General features: G+C 39.8%; 1 protein-coding gene across 3 annotated transcripts in view; it reads left to right on the forward strand.

The window, feature by feature from the left end:
- The window catches only part of dock4b (dedicator of cytokinesis 4b), a 156178-nt gene that overhangs the window by 31550 nt on the left and 110269 nt on the right, over positions 1-14359 (forward strand). For all 3 annotated transcript variants that reach the window (XM_066666918.1, XM_066666920.1, XM_066666919.1), the window contains exon 2: positions 13419-13502. In XM_066666918.1, coding sequence (XP_066523015.1) covers positions 13419-13502 — 84 coding nt within the window. The remainder of the gene's footprint in view (positions 1-13418; positions 13503-14359) is intronic.

Genomic DNA, 14359 nt, shown 5'->3' on the forward strand with positions numbered 1-14359 from the left:
GTGTGTTTCTTGTAAAGAATTTATAAAGCTCTGTATACATTTGTTAGCCACTGCTGGTACTGAACAAACATTGATTTACTTCCCAATTTACATTCTTTTGTCCTTTCCATTCTCAGTCACTGCATACACTTTATATCCAAAAGTTTGTATATGCCTGTTATTTTCATATCAATGTTTATAATAATAAATGAGACACCCTTTGTTGCAGCAAGAACTTCTACTCATCTCTATGCTTTACACTACAAGTTGAAACATTGCTGTAAGGATTAAGTTGCATGCAGTCTTGAGAGCTTTTGTGAGGTCAGTTTCTGATAAGCCACCCTGACTCATCCCAACGTTATAGCATGGAGTTCCATCCATCCAGAGAACGCAAGGCTACTACTTCACAGTCCAGTGCTGAGAACATTTAGGCTGTACTCATCTTGCAGACACTGCTCTGGGCATGGTGGCCTTAAGGTCATATGTGGCTACTCCAGATTCCAGTGGAGGAAATTCCTCTGTGTCTGAACTTCAGTGGGTACAATATACTACTAAAATCTTTTACTAACTACTAATTTTGGTTATACAACATGCTTTGCATGCATATTTTTGTGTGCTTTGGCCTATAGAGATAGCTTAAAAGCATTCTGAGAGCATGCAAAGATGGGATTATTCATCCATCATCCATCACTGCTTTCCATTAAATACTTTAATGTGCCATTATGTTGACTTATACCCTTACGCATACACTATGTAGTACCCCACACATATTGGAGGTATGGTTATGGTGGGGATCTCGGAGAGAGAAAGAGTTGTGAGAGAGTGGGAGAGAGATCAAAGCCACAGATTAGTGAGCACAATGAGGTGAAGTGGGCAGCTTTACAAGTTTGACCCATATTCCCATTTAATCTGAGTCATGTATGCTTTATGCTGCTTTGCCAACAGTCTGTCAAACCACTGATCTCTCTTGGGCTTTCCAAGGTATTTTCTGGCTCATTTGCAATCCTGCAGTCCTCCTGAGAAAGAGAGATTAAGCATGAAAATGATAAGAGAGTGCAAGAAATGGCCTTAAATGGGAAAGACTAAAAAAAAGTACCACAATGCAACAGGCAGGTAGGAATAGAATAGTAGGGCTTTGTGACGTCAAAATACAATATGGTGGCAAAGTTTCTATGTGCAATATATGTGAAAATAAAGATTGGACACATTACACATCTGTGTGATATGTTTTATGACGATATAAATTAATATGATGGCAAACTTATAGAAACTGATATTAAATTTATCTTAAACCACTAGCTTTTAATGAGTTTAAAAGCACACTTAGGGGACCATTTGAGTGCAAGTTTGTTTAGAGTAACAAGGGTGCTGGATTTTGTTGTTGCATTGGTTTTGTTTGTGTTTCTTTATTAAATAATTTGACATTTATTCATTCATTCATTCATTATCCATTATCCATCATCCATTATCATTATCATGGGTCCAGAGCCCACCTGGAATCATTGGGCACAAGGCAGGAATACAACATGGAGGGGGCGCAAGTCCTTTACAGGGCAACACACAAGCACACACACATTCACATCATGTAGGTGGCCCATCCACCTACAAACGTGTGTGTTTGGACTGTGGGAGGAAACCTGAGCACCCGGAGGAAACACATACAGACACAGGGCGAACACAACTCCTCACAGACAGACACCTAAGCTTTGTGACTGCGACACTGTTGCCATTATTAAAAAAGATTTTTAGTATTTATTAATGATATTATTGTTTGACTTGGTTGACATTTTGCAATAATATTATAAAATAATACACTTTTAAAATAGACATATTATACAACTTTTTCCACAAGTTACCCACCCAGCAAAAACTTGAAAAGACGTGGAAGAGATGATTTGGCCTGCTGTCTCGGCTTTCTAAACATTTCTATTTGGTTGAAAATGAAAGATAAAAAAGATGTGTACAAAGAAAGACATCTCTCCAAGTCTAAAATTGGATGAAATGTAGTAAATGATGTCTGCCTTGGGCTTAATTTGAAACAAATCAGACGCACCAAATAGAGACCCAATTTCAACGTTCGTTTTTCTTGTTAAATCTTTATTTAACAACATTCAAATGATGTGTGGTGGGCGACAGTTTTAACCTCTGGAGCTTTGTGGCAGCAACACTAACCGACATATTGTTCAATATATTATTAGCCCTCTGACATCATTGTGGCTCTCTCCAGTGTCAAGTTTTAGCGCATATGGATGTAAATATGGGTCCCTATAAACAGATATCCAAACTCATCTCTATGTTGCTTTTAGTCACTATATTCAAATACAGCAACCAAGGGGAACATATTCTGAAAAAATCTATTACTCATTGCTTAACACGTTCATTTGGCTGCCAACCTACACAGAAATGTTTGAGGGTTGCCTAAGTTAGTAAAATACGTCTTTCTGCTTTGGTGCTACATCCTGTGTAGTGTCAAGACTTTAGAACTGTTCCACCTCTTGTCTGAGTCTCTCCATTCACAGCACCGCACCCGAATTTATACTGGAATGAAAAATGAGTTCATTCACATTCATTCATTCACTATCTGTAAGCGCTTATACCGTTCAGGGTCGTGGTAGGTCCAGAGCCCGCAAGGCAGGAGCACACCCTGGAGGGACTGCCAGTCCTTCACAGGACAACACACATACAGACACACTGTACTTTTTTGACCGCGGGAGGAAAGCGGAGCACCTGGAAGAAACACACATTGACACGGGGAAAACACACCAAACTCCTCACAGACCGTCACCGGGAGCAGGATTCAAACCCACAACCTCCAGGTCCCTGGAGCTGTGTGACTGCGACACCTACCTGCTGCGCCACCATGCCACCCAAAGATGAGGGTTAAACGGAGTAAAATAAACACAACATATCTATACATTCATTTTCTGTAACTGTTTCGTCCTGTTGAGAGTTGTGTTGGTCCGGAGCCTACTTGGAATCAGAGGGTGGAAGGCGTCAATCCTTCATAGTGAATCACATACTCACACAATCATTCACACACATAGGGATACTTTTGAATAACCAGTCCATGTACTAACCTGGGTTAGTACTGGGTTGCTGCCGAAATATAACCTGTGTGTAAGGACAGCAGTGTTACCTCAACGTCCTGAGGAATTCACATATTTATGACCTTTGTGTCTGTTTTTAAATGGCAGCCAGACACTTTGGTGGGCAGAACTATATTTCTTTCCTCTGATTTAACTCCTCTAAGAGCTGTTATTTTAAAGCTGTGAAAAGCTCAAGCTCAGTGAATACAGCACAAGTAGAAGCTTTTACTGAAAAGGCCTTTCACTCTCTCTCTCTCTCTCTCTCTCTCTCTCTCTTTCTCTCTTCCTCTTTCTCTTTGTGGTGATGGAGACAGGAGCAGGACAGGTGAAATGAGAGAATGGTCTGTCTGCTGTGTTCTGTCTGCTGTTGAAGGTGTGTGAAGTGGTGTAGGCTGTTGTCTGGGTGCTCTGAGGTGGCTCTGGAGCCTGGGACTGGTAGTCAGGCCCCGCTGATTGTGAATGCTCTGAGTGTGCATGTGTTTTTGTGCGTGCTGAGCAGGAATGGAGGTCTGTTAGGAAGTCGAATGTGTAAAAATGCAAAGCTCTGGCTCTCTCTCTCTCTCTCTCTCTCTCTCTCTCTCTCACTCTCTCTCTCTTTCTTGCATTTGCTCTCAAGGCTAGAGCCAGGACATTTAACATTACTATGTTTTATACAAATAAGTTTAACTTACCTAATTGTTTTAATTAAAAATTCAAACATTTTCTTGTTCATATGTCATTGTATGGTTATATACCTGTTGTGTAGTATTAAAAATGTCAACTGACATTTTTTTTAGCAGTACATAACCTGTGCTCTGGTTTGGGGAAAATATTATTTCTAAAAGCATGTGTAAGACTTATATTTGAATATTTGATTTTGAATTACAATGATGTGTTACAAAAAAATTAAAATTAAATAAAATGCTGCAACATTTTACACCTAATTACACCTAATACACCTAATTATTATTATTTTTGGCTACAAACTGAAAATGTATTGTACAATGTATTAATTGTTGCATGTAATTCACCTGAATCTGAACCAGTTATTGTGAATAGAGGAAACATTATTTTCAGTTTTGTTTAAAAAATTTCAAGAAATCTCAATAGTGTTGTAAATTATTGGCTGAATATATTATATATTATTATACTTCAGTTTGCTAATACATTGTGACTTTCTTGTTTGCAAAGCTGAGAAAAACCTTCGATATTAAGTTTTGTCTGTTGTGATGTTACTTTAATGCAACATAGTACATTTGTAACATTTTGACCAGTGTGGTATTTTCGGAACAGTTGCTATTTTAAAATCCCTTGATTTGGCTGATATTTTTCTGCGGAATCATGTATTTTGGCGTGCATAGCGATGGTTTGCAGAATCTGCACTTTGAGTGGAATGTTTATTTCCGTTCTTGTTTCCCGCAAGCTTCAAGGCCACGCGAATCTTATGAATCCCGACCAAAGTGGCTTGGGACGTGCGTATTGCGCTGCCCTTGACTGCGGCCAGGAATATTTTAGAATGAAGAATGTACTAAGTGAGGAGGAACTGAAGAATGCAGCTCTCAGTCAGTACACAGTGTCTTGATTAGTCATGCACATTACCACTGAGTGACTTTTTCTTTCTGTTTGTGACTTTGTCTTGTGGCAGGACTAATGAATGATTCCCCCAGTGATGGCTCCGTTGGCACAGCCGTACCATACATCGGGCCAAAAGTGCCTCAAGCTCTTGTTTAAAAAAAAACTCCCTGATGAATTGCTGGTTTTGTCAGCCTGGAAATACATTCAGACTCATACATCATAAAGCTCATGTTACATAAACGACCATCAGTGTGGTAGAGGGTAACGGGATTGAAATATCTGTGGGCTGAGATGCAGTTTCTTCAGATCACTAAGAGGAGAGCATTGAGACAGCAGTGTTTTACTTTGCATGAGGCGGAGTCCATCACATCCCACGTCTAATACCATTTACCGCCGATTAATTGTTTAGCAACTTCCGAATCCGCGTAAACTGAAAAGCGAATTCCCAAATGCTGCATAATTCATTCGTCCTTGTGTGTTGCGGAATGGTGGTGGGTGGGTGTACTCCAAAATAAGGGGTTAATAATTTATGGGCATTCTCTGGCAAGAGGCTCAGCGATCCTCCTTTCAGCTGCTGCATATATGCATATTAATGAGCTGATGAATATTTAATGAGATTGAAGGCAGGTCATTAGCGGGGTTTGATGTCAGTTCACAAATCAGAGGGAGTGGAGTGGGTTTGATTTTAATGAGGTTAAAAGCACATTTAGGGGGCCATTCGAGCGCAAGTTTGCTTAGAGTAACAAGGGTGCAGGATTTTGATGTTGCATGTGGTTGTGTGGGTGTGTATATGTTTAGTTGATTGTTTTGGTCAGTATAGATTTAAAAGAATAAAAATGAAATGCACTCTAGCAGTTTTAGTTAAACATTTCTTTATTTAATCTTTTCACTGTGATTTTAAATGATTTAAATTAAATGATTGTTATTAAGTATTGTTTATTTATTTATTTATTTATTAATATTATTGTTGACACCATTCATTCATATTTCATGACTTAGTTTAGATTCGGAAATAACATTATAAAGTAATGTTTATGCATTAGTGTGACTACTTTTTAAAAGACACTTAATATACACCTTTTCTTACAAGTTAATGCATCTTTTGCTTGGTTTAACCCCATCTTTATGCACTCACAGCTATCTACCTAAGAAGCAGCACAAAATGAGAAAAAACAATGGCTGGGTTGTTTTATTACATAATCTTTGAGGTGATGGGATAATTATTTTCAGGATAATGTCTCATTTAAAACAGTTAAAGAACATGAACCTTCACAGAACTCAACTTTCAAGCAAATCTCTGCTTTATGGAATATTAGTTTTTTTCTAACTATCAGTGCCTTATTAGCTGAACAACTTTTGTTGTTTTGTTTTTATTTGGTGGAGTGTTATTATTAGCCAGAACTTTAGATCGAGAGATCTCCGCTTTGATTCCGAGTGATACATCAGCCTTCTGAGGCCAGGAGTCCAAAAGTGTATAATTGACCTCACTCTGTGGGTGAGTAAGATGGTCCTCCCACTTTCCTCATGCTAGGTATTGTGGGTGTCCAATAGTTAGCATCGAACATGTGCACAGCTAAGTGTGTTGAGAGGTAGTGCTGTGTCAGCAGCACTTCTAGAAGAAGCAGTAGGCTTTACATTTCTTACATAAGCATGTGCTTACCCCATTCTTTCAGACTGGTGGCATTGTGCAAGATTGGGACAGGCCTAGCTAACTAGTGGAATTGCTTAAGAAAAAAAGTAATAAGTTAGTAAACACATGCTCAAACTTCATACAGTGGTATAACTTGTGTGTGTCTTTGCTGGATTGCTCAGCTGAAGGAGCTGGAGGTGAGTGACCTGTGGTCTGAGAGGCTCAAGCTCCTCATCCTGCTCACTGTAGTGTTTTCAGAGTTTTAAGCTTAGACAAACCAAATGTATCATCAGACCAGGCTTAGCCATGCAGCATTCAGGTTTATGTCTGTCTCTCTTTTTGGAATTAGAGAATGGGTAAATCACAAAAACAAATATTTTGCTTCTGATTTTGACACCTCAGTCTCACATATTTATTGATTGTACACATTGGTGCACTGTGCACAGTCAACTAGAGTGATTTTATTTATTCTGTAATCGTTTTAGAGGCATTTTTAACAATGCATACCCCCCTCATTGTTGTAACACTTTCTACCTTCCTTCAAAAGTGGTATAGTGAAGTTTCTGCAGTGCTGAGCCTAGAGTAACAATGACAAAGCCTCTATTTTTGCAGGTCAGTGGAACATAACAGTGATTTTGAAGCTGTAATTTATAGGTAAAATACTGTGTTGTGTTCCTTTTTAATAGGGCTCTTAAATTAGCACATAAACTGAGAGACAACTGGCTAATAGCATAAGTCATGTGTGATTATGCTGCAACATTTCAATGTAACAGCAGTATTCAAATACTGCGTCTATCATAAAAACGTAAAGTCAAAGTGAAGTACGTAACTAGTTGCTTGCCTTGCGTCCACTTCATCATATTCAGGGTCATGTTAGGTCCAGAGTAGGGCTGAGCAATTAATCAAATAGTAAACAAAATCATTCAGAACTTCTAACTCATATAATCATGTCTATATTGATTATATGATTTACATCGTCACTGAACTATGAAGGTCAAAAATAATAGTAAAAAAAATCGTTCATTGATCGTAATTGTGGTAAAATGTACAATTAATCGTGATATTGATTTGCGCGCATATCGCCCAGCACTAGTACAGAGCCTCCCTGGAATCATTGGGAACGTGGTGGGAACACACTCTAAACAGAGCACCAGTCCATCAAAGGGCAACACACACTCACATGTCCAATATCTGTTTTTGCTGGAGCACTAGGAGGATCTCACAGAGAAAACCAACACAGACACTGGGAAAACACACTGAACTCCTCACAGACACTAAGTTCCTAAGCAGGGATTGAACTAGGGGTGCATTGATACCACTTTTTTCTTCCGATACCGACCAGAGCCATGAAAAAAATCAATATTTCCAACAAGTACAAGTAGGAAGACATAGTCTAGCCTGACTGAATAGCTTTTTACACTGTTAAAAATATAAGAATATTTGTCACGACTGTGAAATGCAATTTCTATGGACTGCTTCTGACCTTTGTTAGCGTGCTCCTTTGTGGTTTCCTGAAAGAAGCCAGTGTTCTTTGGCATGCCTTAAGCTGGGGTTACACTACACGATTTTTAGCCCGATTTGAAATATTTTTGCCCCGAATTTGCTTTTCACACCAGTCGATTCGTTTGATTATTTTTTTTTTCTACCTGAATTTGGACGTAGTTGTGTAGTCTACACTCTCCACCAACTCTAGGCTGAACGTGTCCCTTCAACAGCCAATGGCAGCAGAGAACAGAAGGTAAACACAGTCACCTGGAGGACGGATTGAACGGTAAAACTGTGAACTCTAATATATTACATAGTGCTGGCTGCACATGTCCCCAAATAGTGAGTATTACCTGTAGGAGAAAAAGGTTGGGGAGTTTGAGGTCGTGTAGTGTGTGTGTGATATATTTCCAGTCTCTGTAAAAATTGACAAAAAACATGTAGTCATGTAGTGTGAAATACCCAGTCTGTTTATAATCTGCTCCTACTTTAAAATGAGCTGCATCTAGAGGCGTGCATGCGCATCAGTATCTGCTTCATGTGGTGTGTCCCAAAAGGGCCCTGTGCACTACATGTAGGGAATACTGAGTAGTGAGCTATTTCCAACACACCTATGGTAACGGTGCTCTGTACTTGATACAGATACTGTGTTTAAGTGCCAGAATCTGTGCCGATACCGATACATAACACTAGACTGAATCCACACCCACTGAACTTGAAATGAGACTAATGGGCTATTGGACAATGAGTGTAATTAAAGGCAAGGCATTAAAGTCTGAGCAGATCTAAAGTCCACTGTAATTTAAGAGGTCAGCAGGTGAATTCAGTTTGAACAGTTCTGCCATGGAGCGTTTTTGTTCAGTGGTTAGAGCTGCCTTTTTCCCCCATCTCTTGCAGGTGCCGGTGGACATGAGTGTTTTTGTGTGTCTGTGAAAGTAATGAAGTAGCACACAGAGTCAGCGGGCGAGCCAGCATGGCCTAATTCTCTCTCACTCTGTTTCGCTACAGGAAGCCTGTGAGGCAGGACAGATGTAGCTTTGGACAGAGGACTTTTAGTTTCACAACTAGAATTTCCTCTCCTTCTCTGTCCCCCTCTCAACCTCTCACTCTGTGTCTTTCTTATTCTCTATTATTCTGTGACTCTTACTCTCACTGTATTTTTTTTTACCTCTCTCTCTGTCTATACACCCCATCTCTCTCTCTCTCTCACACACACACACACACACACACACACACACACACACACACACACACACCTGCAGTTTTTTGCCTTTGCTTTGTTTGCTCTGTTTGCGCTGTGTTTCGGTCTCTGTGTCTGTCCCCACTTCATTCTGTCTGTTGCTCTTTGTTTGACTTCTGCCTTTCTTTCTCTCTGTCTCACTGTATCTCACCCTCTCTCTCGATCTCTCTTACACACACACACACACACACACACACACTTCTCGCTCTGTCTCTCACTCTTGCTTTCCTGTGTACCTCTGTTACTCCTATTGTAGAATAAGTGGCCAGTTGTGGCCAGTGGTGCCCAGTAAATATGTGTCACATCTGATCAGCTGGGACCAAGCGCGCCCATTGGCCAACTGAAGTCTGTGGTCAGTCAAATGGAAACGGAAGCCCTGCGTGTATGTGACAATCATAGCAGTGAACAAATTAGGGCATGTTGAACACTTTGAAGAGCTCTAGCTAAGCTTTTATGCCTGTATGTCATTCTGCCCCTGTTTGTTAGTATTGTGCATTAAATAATCAATGTGTAATGTGCCAGATTGCACGCTGAATATACTTGTTTTGTAATAGGCAGGTCATTTTCACATGAATGCAATACATTACACGTAAATGTAGACACACATCTATATATATCAGTTGCCCACCAGCGCTTCCTTTCTTACAGTGTACAATGTTTGCATATCTTCCTGTCTTGTCTTTTACCATATCTCTTGCTCATTCATTTTTGTACTTCCCTGTGTGTGCTGCATTCCCTTGGGGAAATGGGGGGGGGTCCCCATTGTGAGAGCACCTTTTATGCCGGCCCTTTTAGCAGGAAGACAGCAGCTGGGATATGGATAACCAGGAAGGAATTGAGCCCTGTCAAAATATGAACTTCCAACTGAATAATTTAGCATGCCGCTGCAGTAAATGAGCTTGTATAATTAATTCATTGGACCTACTTTATTTTAGTTTCTAAATTTCAAAGTGAAATCGCAGGGATTTTCTGTATACTGGGCTGACTGAAGTCACAGCATATTTTTTAGTCAGATCATAAACCAATGCTTTACAGATATTTATTCCCAGTTTTATTTGTAGAGTTTGTCTCGTGAACTTTTGTCGCAGTTATTTATTTAATTTAAACAGATCTTTAAACCTAAGTTCTTCCCTATTTAATTGTGGCAGATTCCATATGCTACACTGGAAGAAAGCTATACCTCATCCAAGACTCGTGAAGCACCATTACAGCATCCCAGAAGAATACTAACTTCAGGTGATGCCAGCTTATAAGTGCCAGTGTTGGATAGCATCTTGCTAAGTGATGGCTGGAGAGCATGGCTACATTGGCCAAGAGAAAACTCCTGCAGCTGTGCCTTTTTGATCATAGGCCACAGATGGCTAGAGCAGTGTTAAACTGTTTTCACATATTAACTTTGGAAAAATATCCGGAGAATCACTCCTGGAGTTGTTCGTTCACACGTAGTGTGCAGCCTAAGAATTTCCGTGGCAGAAGCGTTCTGACAGCTGGAAATGTTCAGCGTGGTTTAGGCCTAAAATGGCTCCTGTGCAGTGTTCACAGAAAGAATGGCATGAATTCATGGGATTCTCAGGAACATTACCAGCTCTATTCACACCAAGGCTTTGTACTAGCTGGCTGATAAGATAAAGTCTGGGTAATGTCTGGTACAGTCGTTTGCGTTCACACATACAGATTCTGTGGGTAAAATCTGGATTACCATGCGTGTGCAAAATAGGTTTTGAGATTAAACGCACTGCCTTCGAACAATAGTTCCAGCTGAGACCAGAGGTCATCATTCTGGGCCTAGAATTCAGTTTCTGGTTATGGATTTTTTATAATACTGTGACAAGCCAGAAGCGGCACGGTGGTACAGCAGGTAGTGTCGACACTGGTAGGTTTGATTCCCGCTCCGGGTGACTGTCTGTGAGGAGTTGATGTGTTCTCCCCGTGTCCATGTGGGTTTCCTCCGGGTGCTCCGGTTTCCTCCCACAGTTCAAAAACACACGTTGGTAGGTGTATTGGCGACTCAAAAGTGTAGGTGTATGTGTGTGTGTGTATGTGTGTGTGTTACCATGTGAAGGACTGGCGCCGCCTCCAGGTTGTGTTCCCACTTGCGCCCAATGATTCCAGGTAGACTCTGGACCCACCGCGCCCCTGAACTGGATAAGCGCTTACAGAGAATGAATGAATGAATGAATGAATGAATGAATGTGACAAGTCAGTTGTGTGAACAGGTCATTTATATACTAGTGATTACAAATCCAGATCTAGAACAGCATTCAAAGCTTTAATTTGAAGACCCCTGATTTAGACTTGGATTTAAAAATCAAAAGGGAGAATTTTCCTTTTCTTTCTTATTGTGACAGTGAGAGAGAGAGAGAGAGAGAGAGAGAGAGAGAGAGAGAGAGAGAGAGAGAAGGAACACGAACAAGGACATTGTAAAATGTGTGAGGTTAATGCTGAGGGATGTGCTTAGCTTAAATTTGTCACTCTGAAAATTCAAATTTCCTAGGGCTAGGTCACATGAGAACAATTTTATTTATACAGAGGGCAAAAATAAGGAGAGTGCATGTGAGGTAGTCTATTCATGAGAGCTTTATTAGTCAGATTTCCTGTTTCAATTGTCCTGTTTCAAATGAGTTTTCCAACTGAATTCAGGTTTGTGTTTGTGATCTAGAGTGGCTTATATGGCTACTTGAATCCACATCTCACAGAAGCTGAAATGTTCTCCAATTAGGTCAAACCCGCAGCAGATATGGCAGATTGGGCCGTGCCCCATAAAAGAGGGCTGTGCTCCAATAAGCTGTCGCTGCATAGCAATTTGCGGCAGGTAAAATAACCCGATTAAATGCTTTGGGCCCACAATCCCCTCTGAGTGGAACAGAGCAAACTCTGCCATCCAAAGCCTTCACAGACTGTTCGGACAAAAGGTGTTGATTACTTTAGTCTCCACTTTATTTCTCTTCCTGTCTACTTTTCTATTCTTCTGTGTGTGCCTTTTCCAGACAAGTTCTTCTTCTCTGATTTCTCTTTCACATTGGCTTTAAAGAACAGTTCTAAATACACATGTTCAAAAAAATATTACCATATAAAATCAGAAACCCACCATTATTTTATTATTTATTTTCACAAGTGACCATTTTTCCACACCTCCAAAGTTTGAGGTTTGAGCTCTGGGCTGAACAGTCTGTTGTTGTGTGAACGTCAGTTGCTACTTTGTTTGACAGCAGTTGGGGTCAGGTGCTCTAGGGTAGAGGTCTTCAAATCCAGATATTTGATCCAGGTTCCAGGCCCGGATTTTACATTGCCCACTCAGTATGACACTGTTAATACCTGGCTGCATTAGCAGTCAGCTATAGTGTCATTCCAGCTGGCCATTTTAAAATCTAAGGCAATTCAGAGGTGTTTTGAGGAAGGAGACATGCTTTTTTTTCTAATTTTCCAAGCTGGTCTTTTGGATCAAACCGATCAAACAGTCCCAAGTCCACTCCTTTAACAAATCGGTGACACGTCCTTTCTGACCCATAACCACGTGTTGCTTTACATTCCAACTGAAAGGGATTTTTGGTGCTCAACTAGGACTTGCATAGTGTCCTCTACTTTTGGGAACTCTTTTTTTCACTTTTTTTTTTTAATTTACATTTACTATCCACATGAAAGTGAATATTCTTATATTGTCTCTGGAATATGTTTTGAAAATAAATAACCTTTGACTGGAAATTACATCTCTACAATAACAAGTGTCATCTTTGATCTTTGTAAGTTTCCTTTTGTTGCGGTAGTAGTAGTATCCATTAATGCAAACTTTTAATATATTTGGAAAATTCTATATTGGATTGTATCAGTTTACCTATAGGTAGACGACTAACAGTGCAAGACCAGTGCAAGAAATGTATCCTTCCACCCAGTGCATAGGGAAGAGGAACACACAATGTCCACAATTTTATACACTCTCAGAATAAAGGCATATGATTGGGGTACATTATTGGTTACTAAACATACACACAGTGTAAATGTACCTTTAAAGATACAATAGTGGGGTTCAAGTCCAGCTGTGTTCCTTAAAAGTACATTACATTCTGTTCTCCAGAAAGAGAGGTGAATATTTGTAGTCTGTCATTATAGAATTGTCAAAAATAAAAGAGCCTTATATAAGTCCTGGAGATGAAATTGGGCATATGAAATAACTAACTTAAATTCCCTAAATGAAGGTAGTGAATATCTACCTTTTGAGGGCAACACCACAGTGACGGTTTGTTTGACAGTGTACCTCTTTCAGAGTTCTGGATGATCAGGCAGCCTTGAGAATTTTAATTGAATCCTCAGCACACAAGACACATTGTGCATCTCTGGAGCAGGTTTATGGAGTTCACGGCAACCTGCTTTTCAGTAGAAATGAGTGGGATGATTTATGGGCTGTTTGTTTATTGTCCCTGTGTGTTTTTTTTCTTTTGCTTTGCAGCGTTGGCCAGTTTTCGAGGAACGGTGCAGAACGGCCTGCCTCTGGAGATCGGCGACACGGTACAGATCCTGGAGAAATGTGAAGGTAAAGCAGAGCCACTACTAAAGATGTATTACAGCTTACTTCTACATCAAAGGCTCTAGGCTGGGGGACAGGGTTGAAATGTTATATAATGTGCTTATGATTGTGATTTGCATTGCCATATATATTAAAATATATTAGTGAACTCTTGATGAACCTCTTGACCTATTTTGTCATATGAAGTGATTTGAAGAAGTATTTGCTTGTATTCTGTGTGGTCCAAGCTGAAATGGACCAAGATTTTAAAAAAATTCTTCAGTGTTGATTAGTGAGTACAAACATAAGCTAAAGATATCGCTAATGACAGCTAGCAATAGCAAGGCACTGCTAAATAGATAGTTAAGAAGAAACACAAATTTACAACCAGTTAACCCAACATGTTAATGAAATAGGAGTTTTTTTGGTGGTTGTGATACCAAAGGGTGAATTCAGTAGAATTCTTACTCCATACAAAACAGTCACTGGCGTTACAGACCTAATTAGCATAAATTATTAGCATTCGTATGCTTTCTACAATAGCACATTTGTGATGAACAGTGTTATGGAAGAGTTGTTAAATGTTATAAATCAGACAATGCTGGGGTGCCTGAAAACAGGACTCTAAATGGGCCAGTGTTCTGTACAACTCCTATGAAGATCTTTGTTTGGCCCACAATCTTTGGCTAGCTAAGAATGTATTCCAGCAGTTATGTAAATACAAATATTGTTGGTTCTCTGAAAAAGGGCATATTTGTAGCATGAATTACAGTAACGATGCAATAGTTGTTAACAATTATACTGAGCAGTAGTGCTAGGCGATATACAGATCTCTGTTTGTTTTGCTATATATATTTGTTCGATAGCAATGATAAGCTTTGGGT

The sequence above is a fragment of the Hoplias malabaricus genome, chromosome 4 (assembly GCF_029633855.1).
Source record: "Hoplias malabaricus isolate fHopMal1 chromosome 4, fHopMal1.hap1, whole genome shotgun sequence".
In the NCBI taxonomy this organism is placed as follows: Eukaryota; Metazoa; Chordata; class Actinopteri; order Characiformes; family Erythrinidae; genus Hoplias; species Hoplias malabaricus.